Source organism: Periplaneta americana, chromosome 7 (assembly GCF_040183065.1).
Source record: "Periplaneta americana isolate PAMFEO1 chromosome 7, P.americana_PAMFEO1_priV1, whole genome shotgun sequence".
Taxonomy (NCBI): Eukaryota; Metazoa; Arthropoda; class Insecta; order Blattodea; family Blattidae; genus Periplaneta; species Periplaneta americana.
Window position 1 is genome coordinate 64470163 of NC_091123.1, and position 27006 is coordinate 64497168.

Consider the following 27006-nt stretch of genomic DNA (forward strand, 5'->3'; position numbering starts at 1 on the left):
AAAAAGAATCATCTATGAACCTTGCATTCCTTCTTTAGCAAGCAGTATACCATGGCTAATCGTTGGTCAGACACGGATTTCTTTTTGGAGTTCGTGATACCACCTCCAAATTCACCTATAACCTTTTAAAATCAAAGGAATTCACAGTGTAGAGAAAATCCTTAGATAAATTCCAAAGGACTCAATTCAAATTCTGCAATTTCATCTCTATTTCAAGTAATATGATGATTCACTTTAATTTTCTTTTGATATATATTGTTTGTATTTTCATTATTTCATTGTAAACTTTTATATATGTATTTGTTTTCTGGATCCTTGTGGTCACCTTATTGAAGGGCAGATGGTTTTATTTTATAAATGCGATGTGTAACTAATAAAATTGATAAATTTCTGAAACCAATTATACCTTGTCCAGAATACTTCCGACCAGACAGAGAAGAGAAACAATGTTGTCGTGTTGTGCAGCACATGCGCAAGTACAAGTGCGCTACCGATATATTAAAAAAGTGCAGTAGTTCAGTAACGAACAGCTGGAATGAACGTATGATTTTTTTTTTTACAAAACTTGTTGAACATTGCGCATTAACATTTGTGTATTATTATTAGTAGTAATCACGTATTGTAATACTGTCATAAGAGCGATAAAAGAATTAAGATTCGATTACTTAAGGTAACTTAATGATACTAAAATTATGGAGAAAATAACTTATAATTTACATTACTACTCTCGGCAGTTTCACAAATTTTCTGAAAGAGTGTTTCTTCTTCAGATAGGACAGAAGGCACTTTTACAAGGGAAAAACTTCATTGAGTTCAGAATCGTTATTGCTGTCCACTGAACTATCACTAGAACTTAAATGTACAGGGTAATCCGTTTGGGTATGGATAAAATATGGATAAAACACCGTAAAACATTTAAGCTACTACGGTACTGAACTTTATTTGTTGAAACTTTGTGCATACAACACTGAAAGATGGGAGATTCCTCAGAGCTCAACATGACCCCCATTGCGCACCCTGCACAACTCATAACGGTGATGCAATTCAGCCCATGTCCGTTGTAACATAAGAGGGGTGATTTGTTGAAAAGCTTGAGTAATTTTTACTCTCAGATCATCAATGTTCCTGGGTTTATGTGAATAGACAATGTCTTTAACAAAACCCTACACGAAGAAGTCAGGAGGGGTTAGATCTGGGGAGTTTGGGGGCCAAGCCAAGAGATAGCTGCTTCTCGTACTGGGTTTCGCCTGCGACGTCCTGAATGTTTTTTAACACAGAACATTTTTCTACAAATGTTCGATACTACAACATTATGGAATCGTATTTTGGTACATTACGCACACCATACTCACATTGAAATTCCCTTTGAACTCTTTTTTTTTTTTACACTCTCAAATTTAGTATACTAAAGAACACATTGTGTCCGCTGTTGATTTGTAGCAGCCATTTTAATCATGTACGATTTTCATTTGTCCTTTCAGATTATGATTGTTGATTGCCATATATGGAAATTCCCATCTTTTAATCGTAATATAACCAGCAAGAAATTTTTGCTATCATAATAGCTTTATAATAATAAATTAATATTATCCATACCCAAATGGATCACATTGTATTATCAATTCCACACAATTTTTAATGACAACTTCATTTTTACATATTTCCTCTGTTTAGTTTCTTGTATGGTCAATCACTTTCTTCGAGTTTTCCGAATTAATATTTTCCACAATCTCACTTCAGTATCTTTTCAACTTCTGGCACTGTAAAGAACTTTGTGTTGCTAACAGCTACATGCATTTTAATTTGCGCTCAAATCCTATCTCAATCGTATTGAAGATGCAGCGGCAAGGACTCAGCCTTATTACTTTATGCCCATATCTATTGGCTAATTCATCTGCAACATACAATGGAAACTGTGGTTTATTTCGGGCTTCTAGCTCCATTAGTTGTTTTTTTTTTTCAAGTCATCCCATACAGGCACATTGTTCCGCAACAACACTGGAATCATGTCATTATTCTTTGTTTCCATGGTTCTAGTCGTATTGTGAGTTACGGAATGATAATATATTGTAGATGGTTGAATATTTAAGCTATTTGAAAGTTTGTTTTAAAACCACTTACAGAACGTTACATTGTTCATTTATTCGTGGTGATCGTTAGTTTTTTTTTTTTTTTTTTTTTTTTTTTTTGATTTGAATACCAGAGGATGAGAAGACGATCAGGCAGAAGACACACAGGTACAGTATGGGACTTAGCTCACGGGCCCTGTTATGAAGGGAATATGAGAGACAAGTATGGGAGTGAGGAAGTAGCCCTTGGGAAGTAGTGAGAAGTAATCACAGGCGGTCGGAAGGAATGACGTAAGCCAGCGGTTCCCAACTTGTGGTCCGCGATTGATTCAAAAGGGATTCTCGGAAACGAAGTACGTACGTTTTCAAATTGTATTTAATTACACCTAACTTTATAATGTTTCATAATTTTTCTCGACTTGGAATATTATTTTCCTTGTATAAAACTTTTGAGACTCAGAGTTTAACTGGAATGAGACCATTATAAATGTATTTTAAAGTTTTTGAATCATAGGATTTATCATTTTTTTTTATTTATTTATTTTTTTTTTTTTTGCAAATTATTATTTGGTAATACATCTTACAGAGGAAAGTTTATGAACGTTTTCGCCTATACGGCATCATCAGATAGGCCTATTCAAAATGTTACAACGAAACATTTTGCTGAATGTCACTATTATATTTGTTGTTAAAATTGATAAAATGTGAAATATTTGTACTAAATGTCTGTGTGACAGATTCTACGTGAAACAAAATGTAACATGAGCACTATGTAATTTACATTCATATTTATATTTTTTATATTTTACTTTTTGGCAAGTTGGCGAAACTACACAAATCAGTCAAATTGAACATTTCTCACACCAATATCAGATTTTATTACATATAACTCCTGATTAATTATTTAAATCATTGTTATGCTTATTACTGTTGAATACCTGAATGGACTTGCGTTTAGATTTCGTTGTAACATTTTGAATATCTGATGATGCCGTATAGGCGAAAACGTTCATAAACTTTCCTCTGTAAGATGTATTAGCAAATAATAATTTTCAAAAAAATGATAAATCATATGATTGGAAAACTTTAAAATAAATGTATAATCTTGAACTGATTTATCCGCAAAATCAAAAAATGAATTGGAATGAGACCGTCTGAGGCAGACACGTAGCCAGCTCCTTAAATTTGGGGGAGGATATAAGTAATGTGTCACATTTGCTATAACAAAATTATGTTATTTATTATTTACCTTTCACTTTGATAGAGTTAAGGTGTTCTCTTTCATCTTACAAAAATAATTAAACCAGAAAAATTATGAAATACACTTTAAAAGTGATAAATGAAAAGATAATGACCCTCTGATGAACTATAACAAGAAGTAAATTGAAATCAAACTGAAGAAAACGAACTTAAAAAATTGATACACAGGGTGTTTAGAAGTTGTTTGTTAAAAACGACTGAAGACTGGAGATAAAAAAGGCTGTAAGTGATAATATCTTTGAAAATATCCCTGGCTCATTTTTTTTTTCAATATGTAAAACAAACATCCAAATCCGTCTCCTTGTTGAGGTCCTTATAACTTATTAGTTTAGTCAACTGTCCGAAGACAGATTGGAACCTCATAAGTGACACCAGAAAAATATCACTCATGATGCAACTAAGCCAAGAGATAGTGGGGTAGAGTGGCCAGTTCCTTTCCTCCTCGCTGATCAGTAACATAGTTCACTAATAAGATTTCAGATGCATACAAACAATTGTTCTTCCTATGACACATATCTTTTAAGTGAGATGCCTGATAATAGATGTAGAGTACATATCGTCGTTGTTCCTGCAATAACTCCTGTGACATATTTATCGATTTTCAGATTTTTGCTCCATTAAATAACTTAAATAGTGATACAGCAGATAATAATATCTCCTATATATAATTATATTTCTTTCGAAACTGTAAGACTTCATAATCTCCTATGTACCACTGTCATACAATGAATCAATGTGTTTTTCTTGCTACTGAACAATTTTATATTTTGCACATAGGAGTTATTGTAGGAACAACGACGATATGAGCCAGAACTTCAATCAGAAGGGTATAACTTAATATTATATAGTACTTTTGGAGCACTGTACGTCTGCGTTTCCTTGTTTGTGGTATGGTTAATTCCATTTTAAGGGTGTTATTTTTTTTGGTGGGGGGAGCCTCTAACAAATTCGTGAATACGGACTTATTTCCATCAACTGTCTTCGAACACAACTAGGCTCAGTGCTGCTTCAGTATATTCCCAGTATAGTCTCAAACATCCGAGCACTTTATACATGACATGACTTGGCGAAAAAACAAAAGCGTGAGTTCAAGAAGTTACGGAATAGGTAAGACGATGCAACCGTCCTGAATTTTTCTTAGGACTGATGAGCTGAGTCCTATATAAATAGAAACCCTTCATCTGAATCATCTGTCCAATCTTTCCCCAACATGTGGTCAGCATTAATCGAACTTCCGTCTAGCCATACAATTTATAAAATGTTCTGCATCATACGTCTTAGAAATCTTCACCGCCATGCGATAATGTCTGTTCTCTCCATCAGAATCCTGCAACTGTTGATTTTCTTATATCTAAATCTTAGTTCCTTAATAACAATGTTCAGAGAGGATTTGCTGCCATTGAAAAGGACTACATCACGAAGGGGAACATGTCGTTTTCTAAGAGGATCGGGTGCTTTTTCCTCTCGTAATAAGAGTAAATATGGATAGCATATTACTGAAAGCATGTATATTCGTTACACATTTTTTCTCTGCACACTTTTAGTTTTTCTCCCCCCAGAATTCCAAGTGTTTAGAGTCCAGCTTTTTCATTTGTACGATCTTATCCTTTTCCAATTTTTATAACAGGAATTTTAACCCAAACAGTAGTTCTCTTTACAACTTGCGCTGCGGGCAAAATAAGCCCACTGTAATATTTTTCCTTATCAAAATAATCTCGAATTTTGCATACCATTTCCTTCCTTGGCCCTTTAGCAGAGCATTTTGCCGAATATTATTAATTTTGTTCTCCACGCGCCTTTCTTTCCTTCCGACATTGTACAGATCATCACTAGAGTGTCTTACAGAAACTAGAATGTACACTCATCACACCATACTGATAATAACGAAGATGAATATTATATAAAAACAATAATTATTGCTTGCTTGTAACATACTACAATAATAGAACTAAACAGTATTTTAAATCGAAACAACACACTCGCTAACTAACTGAAAGCCAAGCCGAACATGAGCTAAAAGGTGCCATGTGTCAAGTCGAAAGTTCTGGACAATCTATAGTTGGTTGCTTAATTACTTAGATTATTGCTTTGTTACCTCATTAATTACGAATTGGTCACAAGTTCACTAAATAATTTTGTTTCATATTTCCGTAGGGTGATATGATGTGGTTTTCCCACAGATGCAGCTTACCAGAGTTGCCCTTGTCCTATGCAGTCGTGTCCAAAAAACGTCCATACTGGGCCTCTTACTGGTGATGGTAAGGGGCCACATATCACTACAAAACAGCAGCAGCCGCAGCCAGTGCAGGAATCTGGTGCCTCATTTCACCAGCTCCCTCTGCCACCTGTGGCACTAGCATTGCCTCTGGAGCCTCCCGGAGCTTTGGGACCACCTAGTCCTGCTCGTGGAAGTGCTGGAATGCCTCCACCTCCCTCACCGGCAACTGCTTCTGCTCGGAATCCTAGCCATGCCCAAGAGGAAGCAGCCTTTCAGCAGCGAGGCTGGGAGCTAGATGTGACAGGCACCGGGGCACAATCGAAGCTTGAAGCGACAAGCAAACAAGAACCAGTGGTACAGGACTATGTAGGGGAAACAAAGCTTATGTCGACACTGGACTCAGCACAAGATCTTCAGAGTAAACCAGACAAAGAGTTCGGCAGTGATACAACCACGTTACCAAGTGACGAGGCTGTGGGAAAAACAGACATTTCTAGGCATCGGCTGTTAGCAATAAGCAAGGTTGTGTCACCCACAGATGGGATTTTGTGTAGGACAAACAAGAAGAAGTCGCCAACAGCTATCAATAATGTTCCGTTATTGATGTGTGACGTAGATTTTCAGAAGAGACACATTTCATCAGAAGTGGTCTTGACAAAACCAGAAGACATAACAATTGTGGATACTAAGATGGTGAACAATAGTGTAAAACTAGAGGTTAGGAACTTGGAGAAGGAAGTGTTTGTTGATAACAGCAGTTCTCAAGGAGTGGTTCAAAATGGCAGTAAAACCATATTTAGGAATGGTTCGTCTAGAAAGAGGAAAATACAACCTGGGAGTGATACAACAACTACAACTACAAAGGCTGAAACAGATACATCGGTGCCAAAAAGACGTAATCTTTCAACTTCAAATGGTGACACCAGTAGACTGTCTGTATCAAGCCAAGAGTCTCAAAAGACTGACGGAGGAAGTGAAGCACAGGACCAAGTGAACAGTGTTCCTCTTGAAACTCAGACCAAGTGCAAGAATGGGCAGAAAATGCAGCCCCTGTCTTCAAACAGCTGCAGTTTGCACAATGCAAAGAACAATGTAAGGAAACGAAAGCTTGATGATGCTGATTTGACAGAAAACAAAGAACCTCAGACTGTACCATCAAAAAAGAAGGGATTAACCAAACCATTGAAAGAACAGAGAATGCAGACGAAAATATATCCATCAAGAATGAAACAAATGAAGAAGATTGTTGCATCAAAAGATGGTGAAACAATGAAGAAGGTTGACGAAGTGGTGGAAAGTGTTGTAGCAAAAGGGCGGACAATCTTGGAGCCTCTTTCAAAGAGGAACATTAGCTCGAATGTTGCTCCTTTGAGTAAGAAAACACCAGGGAACAAGAGTATTGATCGAAAGAAATCAGAAACTAAGATCAATGGTGTTCTTTCTCAACAAAAGAAACCATCTCTGAGGCATCAAGCAGGTAAACACGAGCCTCCCAGTTGTTTGAACGGTTTGAATCGTGTGACTCAAACGAACGCCAGTCGTGCACGTATGGAGGGTAAGAAAGTCTACCAGCGCAAAAAATCAGAACACAGTTCCTTGTCAGGGAGAGTAAATCACATGTTACGCAGTCACAGCTTGCGTGATTCCTTATCCGACCATTCAAGTGATGATGCAGATTCTAATACACCCAGAGGAAAGGCGTCTAGTTGTCCCTCATCCCAAAACCCTTCCTCCATTTCTACCGTTAGGAGAGCATCTACAGGCAGCAGGAAGGATCAGTCTAAAAAGCCTGGTCCTCCAGTTCGGAATGATGGTGCATCATCGCTCAAGAAGCAGACACAACAGCAGCATGCAGGGTCTCAGGATATGGCAACAGTCGTAACTCTGTTGTCGAGGAAAATTGCTCCAAAGAAACCCTTACAACAATCACCCAAGTGGTCCAATGGTTGGAAGTTCGAAGGAGATCCATTTGAAAGCAAAGTGTTTCTTTCAGTAAGTATACTGTATTTGTTTTCTCGTCAGGCACCAGAATTTGTAGTAAATTTAATTAAGGCAAGTTTGTCTTACTGTGTAACATCTTCCAGTTATGTTGAGTACAATAAAGTTTTTTTTTTATTTGTGCTGTAGGTAAACTACAATTCATATATGAATGTTTCTGATGTAAATAAGAGGAGGGGCAATCATGTTCCGCTCATATTAGAACTGGGCACTGGCTGATGTGCTCTTACACTTAGAATTAATTTTAAATACCTTCTTGTTGTTAATATAAATAATGTATGATACATATTTGATATGATTCTCTGCATGCACAGCATTTTCTATAATTAGCATTACAAACTGTCTTTATATTATGACCATAAAATGAACATACTTCATTAACGAAATGCTTTAATCTTTGCTGGATATTTGGGCAACTGTTGTACAAATATTATTATTATTATTATTATTATTATTATTATTATTATTATTATTATTATTACTACTACTACTACTACTACTACTACTACTACTACTTCTTCTTCTTCTTCTTCTTCTTCTTCTTCTTCTTCTTCTTGCTTATTTAACATATTTACCATACTTCTCTGGCATTCCAAACCTCAGGAAATTCTTGGCCTCATTCACAAGCTTCCTCCATTCAGAGACATTGTTCTTATCAATCAACAGATCAATCAATATGAAGAATGTCGACTTTGCACCAGTCTTACAAAGCACCTCCACTCTGTTTTGCCCATTACTAAGTCCTCCCAGTTACGAATACCTTGCTCTGGTATTCTTTTATGATTCCATCTTTCCATCTACTCCCTGGTCTTCCTGGAGGTTTTTTGCTTTTGATTTTTTATGAATGGTATCTTATTAACATTTCTGCTGTCATCCATGTGCACAACATGCCCATTTTAATCTTTTTGTAGTTATTATGTTTGTGATTGGAGATCTAGGCCTACATAATTCACAAATATCATTGTTACTTCTAATTTTCCACATACTTTCAGCTGAATCAAAAACTGGACCAGAAATCTTCCTTACTATACTTTATTTTCAAATACTATCAGTTTACGTTTTTGATAATTTCTGATCAAATATGAAGCTTTGTTTGCAGTATACGTTCTACAACATGGTTCTTATACTTGCCTAAAATGGCCAGAAGTAAACTCATCATTATCACAATCATTTGGCTAACCAGGACGTCTCTCTTGCTCAAGATCCATTATTTTATCTTGCAAAAGAGATTCCCGGGTTCAAACCATGTCAAGGGAGATAAAATCCTTAGAAAGGTTTTCTCCGAGAAGAAAATGAAGCTGCGGATTTCGAGCAACATTTATGGATTTCCTGACCACATTGAATTTCGACGCAGTGGGAAGCGTTTTTCTACTACTACAGAGTGTTTACGTTCTTATATTCCTTTTTGACAAGTGATTTTTGCAATGTGTTATTCAGAGTGACGATGTACTGGTGTCCCGGAAGTGCTATCCTCTGATGCGTCATGAAGAGGGAGATGTCATCTGCCCCCGTGATTGCATCTTGCTGAAATCTGGACCCAGGAAAACAGATTTGCCTTTTGTTGCCAAGGTTGCTGCTCTTTGGGAGAACCCTGACGATGGTAAGTTTCTGATAAAATGGCAATACATTACTGAAATTATATTTTTGGGTAACATAGAGAATATTATGTTGGCCTAATTTTACGAAATCTTTTTTGAGCATCATATAGGCAGCTTTCAATTAAAAATTTGTTTTCGTGAAAAATGGGTGGCATAACAAACCAAATACAGTTATGAATAAGAGATAGTATAATACATTTACATGTACCCAGTGACTCATTTTGCACATTACATCATTTTATTGTAATTCCAAAATTTATAACCCAGCTTTTATAGTAATATGCAAAGGTCACCTAATCATCGTAAGACCGCTAGATGGAAGTAGAGTTGTTCCATGCAATTTCATAAGGGTTATAACGTGACTTCTTTTGCAGTCACCAAATGGCAGCTTAGTGAAATTGATAAAAGTGGTTGCCTTGAAAGTCCATTATGCTGATTAGTCTGTTATATGTGATCAGGGATTTAAGCTTATTATGGCCTGTTCCTATGAAATTCTATTCATCTTCCGAGCTTAATTCGTCATAAATATATCACCATCACCTTTCAAATCACTCACCAACCATAGCTTCGGATTAAACCATCTGCGCATGCGTCAACAGTTCAGAATTCCCAGTTCTGTTCCTAATCGAGAACCAATTTCACTTGTTCCGAACAAGTACTGGAGCACGTTGGAACAGTGAACTGGGAATTCAGAATCAATTCTGAACTGTGCTGGTGCAAACCTACTGATAATGTTAATAGTGGTGGACACTGGCTGCCACCTAGTGGCAAAATAACTTTGATCGAGAAGACAGTTTACGCAGCTTCAGGATGTAATCCAGCAGGTAGTGGGTTAAACGCAATGATGAAATTAAAGAAAATTTGATGTAATTTTTTTTCATGAAACATAGCATGCATCTGAGATGAGATCTGTGTGTCCTAGAGGTACAAGTTATAGTCAAGTCGCTGTTATTTCCGGCGTGACTCCTCCTATTTGCTTACGCCTTAGGAAGTGATGGCTCTATAAAGTCTAGGTAGGTAGTATCATTCACCATTTTTTTTCTGTCGTTGCTGAGCTACCAGACGAGAAATCTATTTGCCGCACTGTTAAACATTATCATGTCGTAGCTCCTATGATAATCAATCAAACGCACTGTAATTGAGCAAATAACTGAGCGGCAAATAACGTCCTCGTGTGCTTTCTGCGAACGCCAACGAAAGAGCCAAAATGGCGGGCGATTATATTAAGTATTTATCGAGCCTTAGGAAGTGCATAACGTCATCAGCAGCGAATGACAAGACGCACACGTTTAAATATAGCCGACCTGCAACGTGATTGGCTGCGGGAAAAAAAAAAAGCAACGGGACTATAATAAAAAATTGTACGAAGCAAACCGTTATAATTTATAGCAATTATCCGTATCCCTCTTCGTGAAATAAACGTACTGTACTCCAACCACGAGAAAGTCTCCAGGGAATGAAACGAAGCGGGGTGATGCTGTGAATGAATGTTGATGTCATAAGATGTCATAAGGTCACACACGTGGGTACTCGTATCTCTGTTGGCTATCTCTCAGAGCACAAACCATAACACTGATATACACATTTTTATACTACCCTAGTTACAAAATTAGATCACTGTTAATCTCCTGGTCTTTTAATCCCTCCATACAGGAAATAACATACGCAGGAGAGCGCATGATTTTTAAACTGACGTTATAACTCTAATATTATCTATCTACTTTGCTCCAATAGATGACGCTATAGTAAGAACATTCCTTTCACGGTTTATCTCCTGGTTGGAGAACAGTACACATTTCTTTAAAGTTTACATTGTTTGAAAATAGAAAACCCGAAACATGAATATTGTCGTCATTTCTTTTCTTGAGACTTCTTCTACATGTTGCTTCTGAGACAATGTTTTTAAACTGTGTAATAATTGTTTACTGAAGGTGCTCTGGAACGCGTGTTAGTAAATATCAACGAGCTTACAATAAACCAGGTCAGCTCTCAGCATCATAAAGGAATGTTACTTTTCACCGTAATGCCTCTGAAAGCAGCCTAGCTACCTATAAAATTGGCTTCCTTTTTCTTTGGGATAAAGCTAATCGAGTATGAAACTCTACATCCAATACCTTGTGCCTGAGTTAGAAATGCACGACTATGAGTTTATAGCTTGAGTTATTTACTTTGTTCTTTCCAGTATACCGTTGAAGCACATATGATTGGTTTACATATGTGTTTTAGAGGGTGAAAGTATGAAAATGTTTTTCTTTGTAAATTTTGCAAATTTTCCTCTTCAAAAAATCATCCTTTAATGAAGTGAATCTTGGTCTAGGTGAGATGATGGTGTCTTTGCTGTGGTACTATCGACCTGAACACACGGATCATGGCCGTAGACCAGATGACATGGAGGATGAGATATTTGCCTCAAAGCATAAGGATATTAACAGTGTTGCCTGCATTGAAGATAAATGTTATGTACTCACATTCAACGAGTACTGCAGGTATGACATACTACATAATGGTAATGAAATCTTATACACTGTATTATTTATTTTATTAGCTGTAATAATGATTACAAACATTCATGGCATCGTTAGTACACAAGAAAAGTTACATAATTTAAAATACCGTATATACGCAAATACTCCGCGCATATTTTTTCCGGAATTTATCAAAGAAAACTGGGGTGTGTGCATTATTTGAAATAAGGTTGGTACCGCTTCGCCTCAAACACTGGATCCTTTATCATTATGTAGGATTAATTTCTTGTAATTAAAACATAAGTTACAGCCAATTTTCTTTTTTCAATTTTTTTTAATTTTACCTCCTAAAATTAGGGTGCGTGGATTATTCGATGGCACAAAGTATTCATGTATATACGGTATAATACAATGCAAACTTAATTCGAAGAAACATCGACCTGTTAAACTATAATTAATTTAATAATCGAAGACCTCCCTAGAATAAGGATGCAATCAACATAACTGTAATTCATGTTTCAGGTGAAAGAAAATTAATTTCAGGGGCATATTTCATCAGGCCTATATTTATTACCACAACTATTTGACTAAACAAGGATAAAAGTTTATTTTTGTTTATCTTTTTATTTAAAAACTTTAGTGTTGTTGGTTAGCTTTTTGGGTGGTTGATTTGGATACGAAATTTCTAGGATTAATCAGCCGTTGAACACAATAATTTATTGTTGTGAATGTTTTAAAATTACTTTTTCCACCTACATTACATATTTCAAGAATCTGATGTTGGTCTCTTTTTCTGGGGATGTCTTCAATTATACATTTATCGGAATAACTTTACAGTATTCAACTTCTATTAAAATAGTGGCTGCCAAAAGACAAAGTGCACAAAACAAGACACGTACAGAAAACATTATTAATTTGAAAATTACTTAAAACAGGAAAGATAAAAGGTATACAACAAGATATGCACATGAAACAAATTTTAAAGGTACATTAGACAGTAAAGAATAATAAGTAAGAACATAAATTAATAAAAAATGCTAGAGAAAAATTAATTAGGATGAAATACAATCGCAGTGTAGTAAAGTTTAATATAGCATACCAATAATTTTTAAGAATAGTCAATGAACCTTTAAGGGCAGATTCTGTTGAACTAATAATTCATTTATCAATCCAAATTTTCTGCAGAATATTACAAAGATTCTGGGTGTTGTTCCTTTCGCTCCAATTATTATCCAAATTACTTCTATGGACGATAGATGGTATTGGTCCAAGAAGTATGGAAGTATCGTAGGTTCGTAGATTACGCATTTTTCTTGATGGACGTCATTGGGCCAGATTTCGAGCTCTTCAGTTCGTATTGTAGGTCAGTTATGTAATCGTATGATGTATCTGGTGGAATAGCAATCATGTCTATCCTTCTGCATGATCCGTATTGGAAGATACAATGCACCTCCTCATGTTCAAGACAATTTTTTGCTCTTAGAGCATTGGCAGTTAAGGTTCTTATACAGTGGTGACAGATATTCCTTAATGTTTTACCGAAATGGCAGAAATCCGAGATGTGTGCAATAATTTCGGTCTCACTGTGGCAGCGCCAATAATAGTTGCTGTCTTGAAATCTCCCTGGTAAAGCACGTACAGAATATACATGAGCTGTCAATAATTGTAGACCATCTTTCCATCCATTGCTTGTAAGATTCACAGAACTATTTACGCATATGTTGGCAGACCGGTGTAAATTCTTTGAATAAGACAACTTCTTTACCTTTTTGAGGTAAGGAACACCATTTGTTAAATTTTTGTTTCTTAGTCGTCTCCTGAGCTATTGAACATGAAGAGATCTTACAATTTGTTCAACGTGGTGCAAGATTTCTGAATTTTTGCACTGTAGAAACATCCTACGATTCTGAGTTATATATCAACTCTATCATTAGGGAAGGGAAGGAATGTTGAATCCATTTAGTCCTGAATAATAGCTCTCAATATAGTTTCCTCAAATTGTGGCTTCGTGGTCTAAGGCTTCATGCCTGGACTCACGTTATGAAATGAGCATTGGTTTGATTCCTCTTGAAGGAAGAAATTTTTTCATGAAATTTCAGTCAGTGTATGGGACTGATTCCCAACCAGCATTGTGATGAATTTGGAGAACTACTGTACAATAGGTAGGAAAATCTTGTTCCACAAACCAACTGTAGTGGCCGAGTGGATCATCGTGATAACCACACATTACCAACATACTTGTTGTCATGCCCAGGATTAGTTTAAATAGGTTCCTATTTTCTTATCACACTTGATTTCAGAGTCGATACATGCTTCTGAAGTTTTTCATGCTATAGGTAGCTTCCCTTTCCTTGCCTCTCCTGATAGTGGGACTGATATTTAGCTCCGAAACTTTGAAGTTTCTTGATCTGTGATTTTACGCAAAAGCCCAGAAATCTTCCACCATAATTAATTACCTTCATAGATTACTTTTCAGACAGTCTCTTCTATCCCACGAAACATCATACCCTGCCTGTGTTTTCTAACAGTATACAATACTTCGTCAGTAATCCCTAAGATTAGTTGGTTGCTTTGTAATGCAAATATGTAATGAAACTAGTGGCAGCTGCTCACTTCAAGAAGTGGTTAATTAATGTATCATATGTTTAGGGGCACTCTTTTTTTTTCGCATTAACGATAAATGCGATAAAAAATATATTAAAGCGATCTTGTAGTATCTTGGCGAATCATAATATGACTATGATCAATGTGTTGATATTATATTCAGTAATTATAGCGACAAGTTCAATTTGAAGTGAAATTTTTTATTTTGCAGTGCGCGCGAAATTCTGAGACATTTATACACAATTACGAGTTCCAAAACTTTTTTTTTTCCAACTTCATCTCTGTGGTGAAAGAAATGAAGAAAAAATTTCTCAACCTAAAAATATCAGTTGAAATTCTTGGAAATCCCTTAATGACATGGTCATAGGGTAGAAGGGATAGAAAAATGTCTTGGAAAAAAAAACACACACAACCACACACAGAGTGTTCTGAATAAAAGGTCCAATATTTAGAGAGGAGGTAGTATGCATCAAAACAATAAATAAAAGAGTCCTGCAATTAATTTATCTGTAAGAGTGACATATCTTCCACTATGAGCTGTTTGACGAGAAACAAATGAGGAAACAGATTGCAACTGTTTGCCACTGTGTATTACACAGCTTACCTTTGTTTGTGTTTGTATCAAGAGGACATCTCGCCAAAATGTAAAAAAATTGTACAACATTGTAAAAATTGTAGAAAATTACTAAATTGTAAAACTATAAAAATTTGTAAAAATTGTAATTGTAATATTGTAAAATGTTGACATGTTCCACATCTTAAAGCTTCATTGGTCATGTAAGATCTATGGAATAAAATAAATGAATGAATGAATGACGCTTAAGCAGATGACAGTACATTTGAGTTCATAATCGTAAACTGATTCTACACTGCAGTAATTATTGCTGTACCAGTCGAGTAAGTTAGTTTCATATCTGTTGAATCGAATCATGTTTTGTTGTAACAGTAACGTGGGTCCTAAAATTAATATCTTCTGAGAAATGAGCAAAATGTTTACCATCACTGTAAGAGCAGCATATCTTCCACTGTGAGCTCTTTGGCAAGAAACAAAACATGCTCTTATTCAATAGGTACGAAACTGATACGTAGTGACAAACAGTTGTATTGTTTCCTCATTTGTTTCTTGGCAAAGAGCTTCCAGTGGAAGATATGCTGCTCTTACAGTGATTATATATATTAACATTCCATGGTATTTGTACATTGCTTTACAGCTAGAATATGGAACAAGTAAAAAAATTTAATACTACTATAAAGTCTTAATAAAATTTATAGTCACAGTCTAGTTGAAATATATACAGAACAGGTTTACAATATAATCTATAAGTACAACACAAAGTTTTATTATCAATTTCATGAAACATTGTTGAATGTCATGAATTCACCTACAGAACAGACGGCGTGAGAAATTAGATACTTCTTTAATTTGACCCTAAATAATCTCATGCTTACTTACTTACTTACTTACAAATGGCTTTTAAGGAACCCGAAGGTTCATTGCCGCCCTCACATAAGCCTGCCATCAGTCCCTATCCTGTGCAAGATTGATCCAGTCTCTATCATCACACCCCACCTCCCTCAAATCCATTTTAATATTATCCTCCCATCTACGTCTCGGCCTCCCTAAAGGTCTTTTTCCCTCCGGTCTCCCAACTAACACTCTATATGCATTTCTGGATTCGCCCATATGTGCTACATGCCCTGCCCATCTCAAACGTCTGGATTTTAAGTTCCTAATTATGTTAGGTGAAGAATACAATGCGTGCAGTTCTGTGTTGTGTAACTTTCTCCATTCTCCTGTAACTTCATCCCGCTTAGCCCCAAATATTTTCCTAAGCACCTTATTCTCAAACACCCTTAACCTATGTTCCTCTCTCAGAGTGAGAGTCCAAGTTTTACAACCATACAGAACAACCGGTAATATAACTCTTTTATAAATTCTAACTTTCAGATTTTTGGACAGCAGACTGGATGATAAGAGCTTCTCAACCGAATAATAACACGCATTTCCCATATTTATTCTGCGTTTAATTTCCTCCTGAGTGTCATTTATATTTGTTACTGTTGCTTCAAGATATTTGAATTTTTCGACTTCTTCGAAGGATAAATCTCCAATTTTTATGTTTCCATTTCATACAATATTCTGGTCACGAGACATAATCATATACTTCGTCTTTTCGGGATTTACTTCCAAACCGAAATCTCATGCTTTGAATTTCATTTTTTATATCAACAGGGATGCTGTTAAATATTTTTACTGCCATATAACACACTCCTTTTTGATAGCACGATAGGCTTGCCGATGGAGTATTGACACATATTTATGCTATGAACTCCTGAATTAGTTATAAAGTTTTCACGATTACATACGAGGAAAATTATTAATGTAAAAATATATTGACAAGCCATGAGCATTATTTGTAGTTTTTTAAAAATAGTCCTACACGATTCCCTAGATTTGGCACCTACTATTATTCTAATTACTCTTTTTTGTAAACATTTGCTCACTTCTCAGAAGATATTAATTTTAGGATCCATGTTTGTAGGACTTTTATTTCTTGTTTTGGTGCATGCTATCTCCTCTCTAAATATTGGAACCTTTTTCCAGAACAACCTCTACATTGATTACACTGAACAACAAATTTTTACTTTTTGTCTTGCTCCGAAATAAAAATAGGTGAATATTACTAATATGTGTGCCCTAAATCTGAATTTAAAATTCAAATTGCCCCATCACGCACCATTTTCCAGGGAAAATGAATCGAAGTTTTTATGGAAAAAACTTATCTTTCTTATTTTTCACTGCTACTGGTAAAATTACAAGACACTAGGGATTCAGAATGCCTCATAATACTTGAAAAATGTGCACTGGATACAAAAATTATGTTACATAGTTTTTAACACAACAACAATAAAAATATTTCATGCGTATAATGAGAAAAATCTCGGAATTTGAACTTACATTTAAAAGAATTTTCTGAATGACTTCTGTTTATAAATAGACCCGAGACTGTATTTTACAAGCAACCAACAATAGTCTTCAAGCATACTGGATGATGATCTTCCTTTATATCGCCTTTTAAATTTAGATATTTCTTGATTAAATCTTTCCTCATGCTCGTCGCTTACCACTCCAAAATTAGGAGGAAAGAAATCCAAGTGAGAATGTAAACATATTACACCCCATTTTCTCATATGCACTTGACATGGTTTCCACAAGTTCTTTGTAGTTGTCTGTCCTAGAATTTCCAACAAAATTTGAGCAAACATCTTTGAAAGTGCGCCATGCCATTTTTTTCTGTAACGGAAAGTTTTTCTTCAAACGAGTCAGCCATAACTTTGTGAATTTTTGGACCGATGAAAATGCCCTCTTTTAATTTACCTTCACTCAAAATAGTAAACTTGTCTTTTAAATACTGAAAATCGCACCCTTGTTTGTTCATTGCGTAGATCTCACTTTGAACTGTTATGAAATTTACTGAATAGAGGGGACCAATATCTGTTTATTTATTAGAAGTACAAAGAACATGCCAACAATTATAAGAAACCGGAAATGTCATAAATTCATAAAATGCATTAGCTTTGTTTTGGTTTACAACCTCCAATCCGCGCCAGATGTTTCCTGGGGAAGCGCTTATCGAAAAGTGAAATCATAGTATATCTTAAAAACCTTACGTGGTACGAAAAAAAGATATGCATTTTTCGGATTCAGCGCACTCCAAACCATAAAAGAGACATTGTTTTAAGTAGGAGCAAAATTCTTGTTGTTCAGTGTAATTATCGCACTTTGAGATACACATATCAAGATGCAGGGTTGGTCTATCCAGATGTTTTATTTCGCTCATTTCTTGTAAACTATGAGATGAAAGTGACTTTTCTAATAAAGAATTAACCGAATATAATTAATGTAACACGCAAGCTGAAACAGACGCACTGCATTTCGTCACTATGGTGTTAACCAGTCATTATAGGTCCATAAGAACCATGTTACATGTTTTACCCCTCACATTCCTCCAAATCCTCAAGACCGTTCAAGACTTTTATGCTGCGAGAAAGTTAACCTTTTGTATGAACACTGGTTTGTTCGGTACCCCTACAGATGGGCGAACTATACTTACTGTTGAGTGAAACACCCACTGTAACGAAATATATGTAATTTATGGATATGGTATTAAATGAAAAATGAATTATTACTTGTTTTAAATATAATTTACATTCATTCTTCTGGTTGTAGTGTAAACTATCCCAATCAGCAGCTGCCACTGAATGAAATCATTCTCCAATTGACTCCACATATACATCTACAGAAACTCAAAAGATTTCAGGAATGTTGAAACTGTCTTAAAAATATATAATAGTTTAATACGAAGTAAATTAGACTACGCATCTATAGTTTGGAACCCTCACTATCACTCTCACTCGGTCATTCTAGAGAGAGTACAGAATAAAATCCTAAAACTGCTATATGAAAAAAACATTCATGTTGCAACATATTCCAATCTTATGAATGCATGCTGGTTGAATTTAATGTACCATCTCTCAGTAGTCGCAGGATAACAGCACAACAAATGTATTTGTTCAAAACCATAAATGGCTTAATAGACAACCCTGATCTTCTACAGCTAATTAGTTTCAATACTGATAAATCAAATTTGAGAAAGCGATCTCTCTTTTATTTACAGACAACAAAAACATCTCATAAAATGTCACCACTTTTATTAATGCTTCGCTCTTACAATCATCTATCAAATAAACAGGATTTAGATTTTTCGTTATCGTACAATATGTACAAGAAAAAGTTATGCAAAGCCAGTGGCGTATACTGGTTAAAGGGTTTGGGCTACCGCTGACCCTATTATTACACAAAATATATCTAACAATTACTTTAATTTTAATTACTATGGTAAAACTAATAATACAAAATTATTACATTATGTTATATTATAAACTTTTTCTTTTGTAATTTCCTTGGGCTACCACCAGTAGCCCCGATAGCCCGCAAAATACGCCCCTGTGCAAAGCATTACTTGAAACACATGTTCTGTATTGGTGAGTTTTTTTAATAAATTAATTGAGCCTATTGGGCCTGCTGTGTAGTGCTGTATATTGAATTTATTAACATGTTGTTGTATTTGCTCTGCAATTTGCCAATTATAGCTACGCCTACATTTTGCATTTTTGGCTGTGATGTCTGTACTTGGCTCTTTTTGATTTGTTTTTATTTGGTGTTTTTCATTTATATCTGTATCTGTGTCTTTTATTTAGGTGGTATCTATTTGTTTTTTTTTTTTCCTTCTCTTTTCCATTTTTAATTTGTAATTACACTTGTATCTGTTTTACCTCTTTTTTTCGTGTTGTATTCAATTCTATGTTTTTTTTTTATCTGTACTGTCTATTGTAATTGGGGCTTTGCCCTGTTATGGACATAAATAGATAAATAAATATAATTAATGATTGCAGGTATCGTAAGTGCGTTCGGAGGTTGGAAGATGGCGTGAGAGAACCAGGTCTGGTAGTACCACAACACCACGGATATCCACGAGAGAACAGACAGCCTCCTGGCTGCGTTGCTCCCGAGCTGGTGTTTTTCTGCCGCCGAGTTTACGATTTTCGACAGCGTCGTATCCTAAAGAATCCTGGCTGAAACTTACTGGCAGATTCGGAATAGAGCTGCTGCATGTGTGTTAACAACACGTGCACAAGTCGAGTGTCACGAGGTTGGCACTTACCAAGTGATAGATTAGTTGACAGCCAGGTCTTTGGAAGGTGGTAGTTCTTTCACAAACATCAAACTTCAACACTCTGCCTCATGACAAATTTTAATTTTTAGTGTATATATCAGCAATGAATCTGTAAAACATTTTCCATCGAGGGCACATAGGCAGAGATGGAGTTTTATGTTTCAAGAATATAATAATCAGAGCAGATGGAACGTGGAAGAATTGCCGGGATCGATGAAGGATGTTGGGCCCACATTTGAGACGTAGTACAACTAACTTGTAAAATCCAAGTTCATCTTAAATATTAACCGTCACTAGTGGTTTAAACATCCTTGATTGTATTGAAATATATTTTAAATTTCTTTGAGAATTGTAATCCTTTTTGTATAACCGGGGCTTATTAGACAATGTGATAAGTTAGTATAATTTGAATAGGTTTATAACAGCCCTGAATTTTGATGTCATGATTTGTCACTTTCTTATGTTCTGTTATTTTCTTTTCAAGGCGGACTTCTTTCAGTGAATGGTCACAATCTACGAAAGTGATTATGTGAAATTGTGTGTGATAATGGCAAACTACATGTGGACCTAAGATGTGGATCTGTGTTGAACATCAAGGACATGAGGGCCTTTGAATGTTCGCAAGTGAGAGAGAGAGATTGAGAGAGAGTTAAAAATTATATATATATATATCATCAAAGCCTTAATGAAACAAAATGTTGTAATGAGGAGACCAACTTTGTTGAAACTGTAAATGGAAAAAAAATTAGGGACAACAAAGAATAAATAATGTAACATTTTGTGAAAGTCTTCTAAAGGAACAGAAATATGAGCATTTTTGTGTTTCACGAAAATGCTTATCATCCTAGCATTTGTACCATAACTTGTAAAGAGAATAGATATTACATTATTATATTATTAATATAGAGTCAGAATATATATATAATATATTTAATTTAAAAAGTAAAAATCAATATTTATAAAAATGAAACAAAAAAAATGGTTTGTGTGGTCACTCAGGTAGGATTTTTTTCAAATGCTATTTTATAAAAAATCTTTTTTCGTTTAGATATAATTCTTAGAAAATGCTTAGCGTGAGACATACAGAACCAAGGTACACAGCTTCCCCCTGTCCATATTTTCTTGTTCAGATTAGACATAACCTGATCACACAATTGGTTGGCTATTATGTCTATTTTCCTTGCAGAGCCCTCCTTCCTTTAGTCTCTGGGGAGTGGAAACATTTTGTTTCGTGCTCCTTATTTCTGGTGCTAAATTATGACAGTCCAGTTACCCATTCCAAGAATCTGGCACGTGTAATGGGAATGAGGAAACAGACTAGGGTCTTGAAGGCATATGGGGTTTTATTTATGTCCCTGGTTCTTATAATGCATGGACAAGGATGTTTTTACAAGGAAGTATGTCTATAAAGTTCGAAATTTTTGTAAACTTTATTTCAGCTCTAATTTTTTAATTCAGGAAGGGGGAATGCTTTTGTTTTTTCTTCGTATTTTTAACCATCAAACTTTCTGATTGCTTCATACCAATGCTAAGTTGATTTTATGTATGTTAAAATAATTATTTAATAATTATTCTGCTTACCACTGTCACTGTGTAAATTGAACTGATGATTATGCTGTACATGAATAGACCAAACCTATGTGAAAGGGTCTTCCAGGCTACATTGCAAAACCAGTCCTCTGTAGCCATGAACGAAGTTGGAATTGCAGTTACAAGTATCCACTTTGGTAAAGGAGGAGTGTGTAGGGTGAGGAATAATCTTTCAAGTATCGACAAAATTAAGAGTTAATACTTGCTGTAACTTCAAGTGAATCTGTCAGTACAAAGCTCGTGTTGTAGAGAAGTATAATGGGAAAGTAACTGTACAAATTCTATAAGGGTTGGTAATGTTGCACTCCTCTTGCTGTTATAGGTAGAGTTAAATTGTATCTTGTAATTTATATTTAATTTGATTTAATTCTGCTTTGTGATAAGGTACCATGGAAAGTTTTCAGTTATACTTTTTTTTTATTCATACAAAATGTGAAAACGAGTAAGAGAAATGTATGTAAAATTGCTTTAAATTATATAACATTTAAAGTCACGTGATAATACAACTTATTATATCGATTGTATTTCTCGACCGTAAATATTGAGAAGAGTTTTTACACAAGGAATGAGTGACGAAGTCTTGGTTTCAACATTTGAAATTCATTTTGTTTCCACATGATTCATTATGTTGTTTATTTAAATATTATGTTGAAAAGCGTAGAGTAGGTTCTGCCGTCAAGGTGGATGTCGCTTGTATTTTGTTTTTGATGAAATCAGTTTGGAGTTTTGGTTATTTCATATCTACATGAAACTTGGAATTCAAAGAAACGATTCGTCTTACAGTTGTGAGCAAATGTCTTACGGTTAATAAGTAAAGGTACTTGGTGTATTTAAAATCATAATTTGATAGAAAATATTTACTAAATATTAAATAGTTTGTATTGTTTGTATGGATTCAGACTTCTAATAGTTTCTATTGGAAGGCCAATATTATAACATTTTTGTTTTGTTGACATTGTGAAATTGTAGCTTTGTCTTGTCTTCTGCACATTTGTTTTGAAATTCCTTGAGTAAAATTTTTAATGATATAATTTGAAACATAAATAAACTTGAAGATAATTGATCACATAACCCAAGGAAGCAATGGTTATGTATGTTTTGCAGGCATATTTGTATTGATATGTTGAAGGATTATAAACTTTTTCATTAGAGTTACTTTGATGTAATATTGGCATTTTCCTCTCCATACTAAGAAAAGGTGGGCACAGGGTAATGGGAAGTTTAACAATTTGGTTCATGTTACGAGTTAAACATGCCCATGTTTCAAAATTGAAAATAATTTAACGTCTAAAGAACGATTATGTTTCCATATTGATATGTAAATGAATATTTCTGTTATATTCCTGAAGTATCTTCCAGACAGTATGTATTTGGAGTAAGTGCTTCCATAAAACATAAATCAAAGTTGGTAAGAATTAAAATATATATGTAACGTTTTCTTCTTTTCTTTAGCACTAAGTATGAGATTAATTGAGCCTTTGGAATGAGCATTGAAGTTCAAACACAAAGCATAATTTCGACTTTTAAGAGAAGTAATTATTGCATACATATTTGATATGACATTACAACAATTTTGATTTCAGTACGTGAATCAGATATATAAAATAATTCCATTCTTTATATTGTTAAATGAAAAATTTATTTGATATATGATTATCTTTCCTTACTGTACATGTATTTTGTTGGGAATTTGATTTTGGTTGCTGGATAAGCCTTACAATCGAACCACGGGGCATGCAGTGCCTTATCCCAAACAGGGATGATTGTGAAATGAGAAACACGTCTTGCCTAGGATCTGAATCCAGGCTTTGACAGATGCAGACCATTATGATCAAATCTTGATAAGTAATTTTGGTAATTTAGCACCAGTCAAATGGGACATTAGAATCCTAACTGTTGATTTTGATGCATGCTGTGGAGGCCCCACTTTGCTGTGTTACTGCTTCTTGGTGAGAACATTGTTGAGAGAACATGTGAAATAATATTGGTGCAGTATTGCTATATATATTTTTATTACCAGTTGTGGCCACGTGTTGTCTATCGAGTCTGTTTTTTCTCCTTCATTGTATTCATTTTATTGTTTGTGTGTTGACTATTATCATCAATATCATCCTCACATGCTTAATTCATTCACGCGCAGAATGTAGTTCATATTCTAGTTGAGTCATTATTAGAATATTAGATTTAAATGCCTTCCGTAGGTGCCTTTGCATGCCAGCAGAATAAAAACAAGAACCACTCCAAAAAAAAAAAAACATTGTAAAGGAGTTTACATACCACACTTCATTACTTTTTTGTTTTCCCCTCCTGTGTCTGTTTTTCATCTCTTAAGAGAATAAATGTGTGATATGTCTCTTAAAATTGTTTTATTCACTTAAATGTGATCGATTTTACAAGAAGAGTTCAGAAAAATAAGGGACTGTTTCGTATACAAGCTATGCACTTGACAAAATAGAATTCGTGCAAATTCTAGTTACTTCTTGTGAAGTAAAGTGAATCCAAACGCCACATTGTTTTTTTTTTCTTTAAAAGGTATTGCAAAATCACATTAGAATTGCCCTTTTCAGGTAAAATAGGGCCGTAGCCAGAGATAAATATAATTCAGGTCAGAACTTAATTAAGGTAGGTGTCCTTGATATGGCCATGCTAAGGTTTGAGAATTTTTCTAGCCGCCATTTTGAAAAAAAAATGTAAACCACTTTTTTCTTACTTGTTCTCAGTCTAATGGACTTAATTAAAACAATTTCCTTTCCCCATAAAAATAGCTTTAATTGTCCAAAAAGTCCCAAATTCCAAAAGTCTACCTAGTGGCCACATCAGGAACATGTGCACATGATATGGCCATCCTTGTTCCATGTTCTACAAATCGTGATTGTTTTCAGTTTGATAGCACAGTTGTGCTAAAATTAAATAATTTTGGTGTAAAATGAATAAAAATGACACTTAATAATCTTTTTTATAATTCAAAAGTGTAGTCAAAACAGTTTTTTCATAAAAAATTAAGTTGTTTTTCTCAAAATACAAAATTTTTGCGTAATCCCAGCTATAAGGCATGTAAATTTGTCAGGTGAAAAAATAGAAGTGAAATGAACTTGATATGGCCATGGTGGATTTGATATAGCCATGGTGCATTTGATATGGCCATATCAGGAGCAGGTAAGCTTTCACGAAAATCGTTTGATTATAAACAACTCGTAAAAGATACGCCATCAACGACAACACCAATCAACAGAACATTAAAAACTGAATGGAGTACAATGGTTTTCATGAAACAAGTCTTTGAAAAACATGCATAAAACAAAGACTTACTAGAGAAAAATAAGAAGAGGTCACATGAAAACCGCAAAACAGGCAACTGACGCCATATTCCTCAACCTGACTGGATGGAAAACGATGAAGTGACATACCAGGATGCCCTTTCATTGGATGCTGCTGCAATTTAGCGGATTTTTTGGTTAACTAACTCACAATAGGGGGGTGGCCATATCAGGAACATGGCCATAACAGGAGCATCCACCTTACATACAGAGGCAGACATATGTACTAGATTCCGAAATATACATTAAAAAAAAAGACCAAAACACAAAAATTGTGGTACTTATAAAATCATATAGAAGTTGAGTTTAGTATATATTAGTAAATTTCTTCTTGATGAATGTGGCCCAGTTTGACAGGGATCAGAGGAGATAGAAGTAGCTATGGTATTGGTGGATCATATGTAGATAGCTAGCATGTGACTGACCGTGCAGTGTTTCCTCATGGAGTTTTGTCAATGTAACTTCTAAATGCAGAATGCAAGATTTATCTTTCTTTTTTTTTTTTTTAAGTTACGAGTTTAGGTCGCATTTTTTATTTGTATTTTAAATGAGGTAAAAAAATGTCATTGTACATGGGTGTGGCTGTAACCAGTGCTGTCATGGGGACCATACGGGATCATACAGCGTATGGGAACCTACAATTTTTTTAATGAATCGTATGGGGAAGAGAATTTTTCTCCGTTCCATTACTCTTTCATCGTATGATGACACAGAATGTCTGCATGGAAATATATGTACTTCGGTACATTAAAATAATATATATGATATGCGTAAATCACTTCGTGATTTAAGACGGCGCTTATTCCGTCGGATCCCGGCCAACTAGTCACTCATAACGAGTGCACCTCAGCACGTGTGGACTTCAGTCCTACGTTCATAGACATCTATGACATAGTGCAGAGGGCGGCCACTAGAGGGAACCCATTCTTGAAGAACAGAGCTCCGGGATTTCTGAATTGATTTCTCATTAAGTTATTATTCCCAAGTTACACAGGTTATAATTTATTAACTAGATCATGAACTGAATTTCATTACTCATGTAATATGTTACTGGCCCTTACTTTCTGAACGCCTCTTGTATATCAGTACCTTACTCCTTCAGTCAGTGGCAACTCCATATTATGTATTAGCTGGTATGAGAATGGAGGGAAAAGGTTTTTTTTTTTTAAGATTGGTTAATTACTCGTAGTAACCTCGTACACTCACAGGTTCTAGACACGCAGAGGGAATTTTGTACACTCACAGGTTCTAGACACACAGGGAATTTTTTCTTCAAGGAAAATTTCCTGATAGCTGAACCCAAGGCCTCCAGATCTGGAAGCCATCATGCTAACCACCAGCTCAAAGAATTGATCTAGGTATGGGAATGGCTAACCCTAAGCACCTTTTAATATCAGGTACTGAACTATATCATTCCCGTTCCTATCCACAACTTTTTAACAATTTGCAGAAATCCCCAGAACCCTCGCAATGATGCCAGAAACTATTTTTTATAATTTCCTGATTCAAGCATCACAGACTGCTGCAATTTTACAAAGCCTATTAAGTTATCTCACTGAGGCAGAGGGAGAAAAGGGCTGTAGTTTTTCCTCTTTTACGTAACATGAATCTTTGGCCACCGACAAAGCTCAAGCGATAGGCACATTTGCTTTCTGATCTGGAGTTTCATTTGGGCGTGGGTTCGATTCTCATTTGCGCTGATTACCTCGTTGGAATTTTACGAGCTTTTCCCCCAGCTGTAAGGCACGTGTCAGGTAATCACATGGTGAATCCTCAGCCTCATCTCACTATCAACAATTCCAGTGATGGGTAAGGTAAAGGTACCAGTAGTTGATACCTTTAGAAATGGATCTCAGCAAATTAGGAAATTTTTAATTTTATAACGTGATTTATTTATACTACATAAATTGCAGAGGTGCAAACCAGTGGCGGATCCAGGATTCCTTAAGTGGGGCTAATTTTTTTTTCTATTATTGCCACTCACCAGTCCCGACTGCTGCTAAATATTCAATGGACGTATGCTGGCCCCTAGTAAATACTTTGGTGACGTTCATATTATATAATATATAAAGCGGAAATAAAACTGTGAGATTTAATTTCATAAAAATAAAATAACTCCGTGAACTTAAATATAAGTGTTGTCTTATTG

At 35.2% G+C, this 27006-nt stretch overlaps 1 protein-coding gene across 1 annotated transcript in view; it reads left to right on the forward strand.

Moving 5' to 3' along the window:
- Window positions 1–23893, forward strand: part of Hers (Histone gene-specific Epigenetic Repressor in late S phase) — a 39382-nt gene extending 15489 nt beyond the window's left edge. Inside the window, exons 3-6 of the mRNA XM_069830071.1 lie at window positions 5510–7539; window positions 8983–9145; window positions 11461–11629; window positions 19670–23893. Of these exons, the coding sequence (XP_069686172.1) occupies window positions 5510–7539; window positions 8983–9145; window positions 11461–11629; window positions 19670–19853 (2546 nt within the window). The 3' untranslated portion in view covers window positions 19854–23893. The remainder of the gene's footprint in view (window positions 1–5509; window positions 7540–8982; window positions 9146–11460; window positions 11630–19669) is intronic.
- Window positions 23894–27006: the final 3113 nt, after the last annotated feature.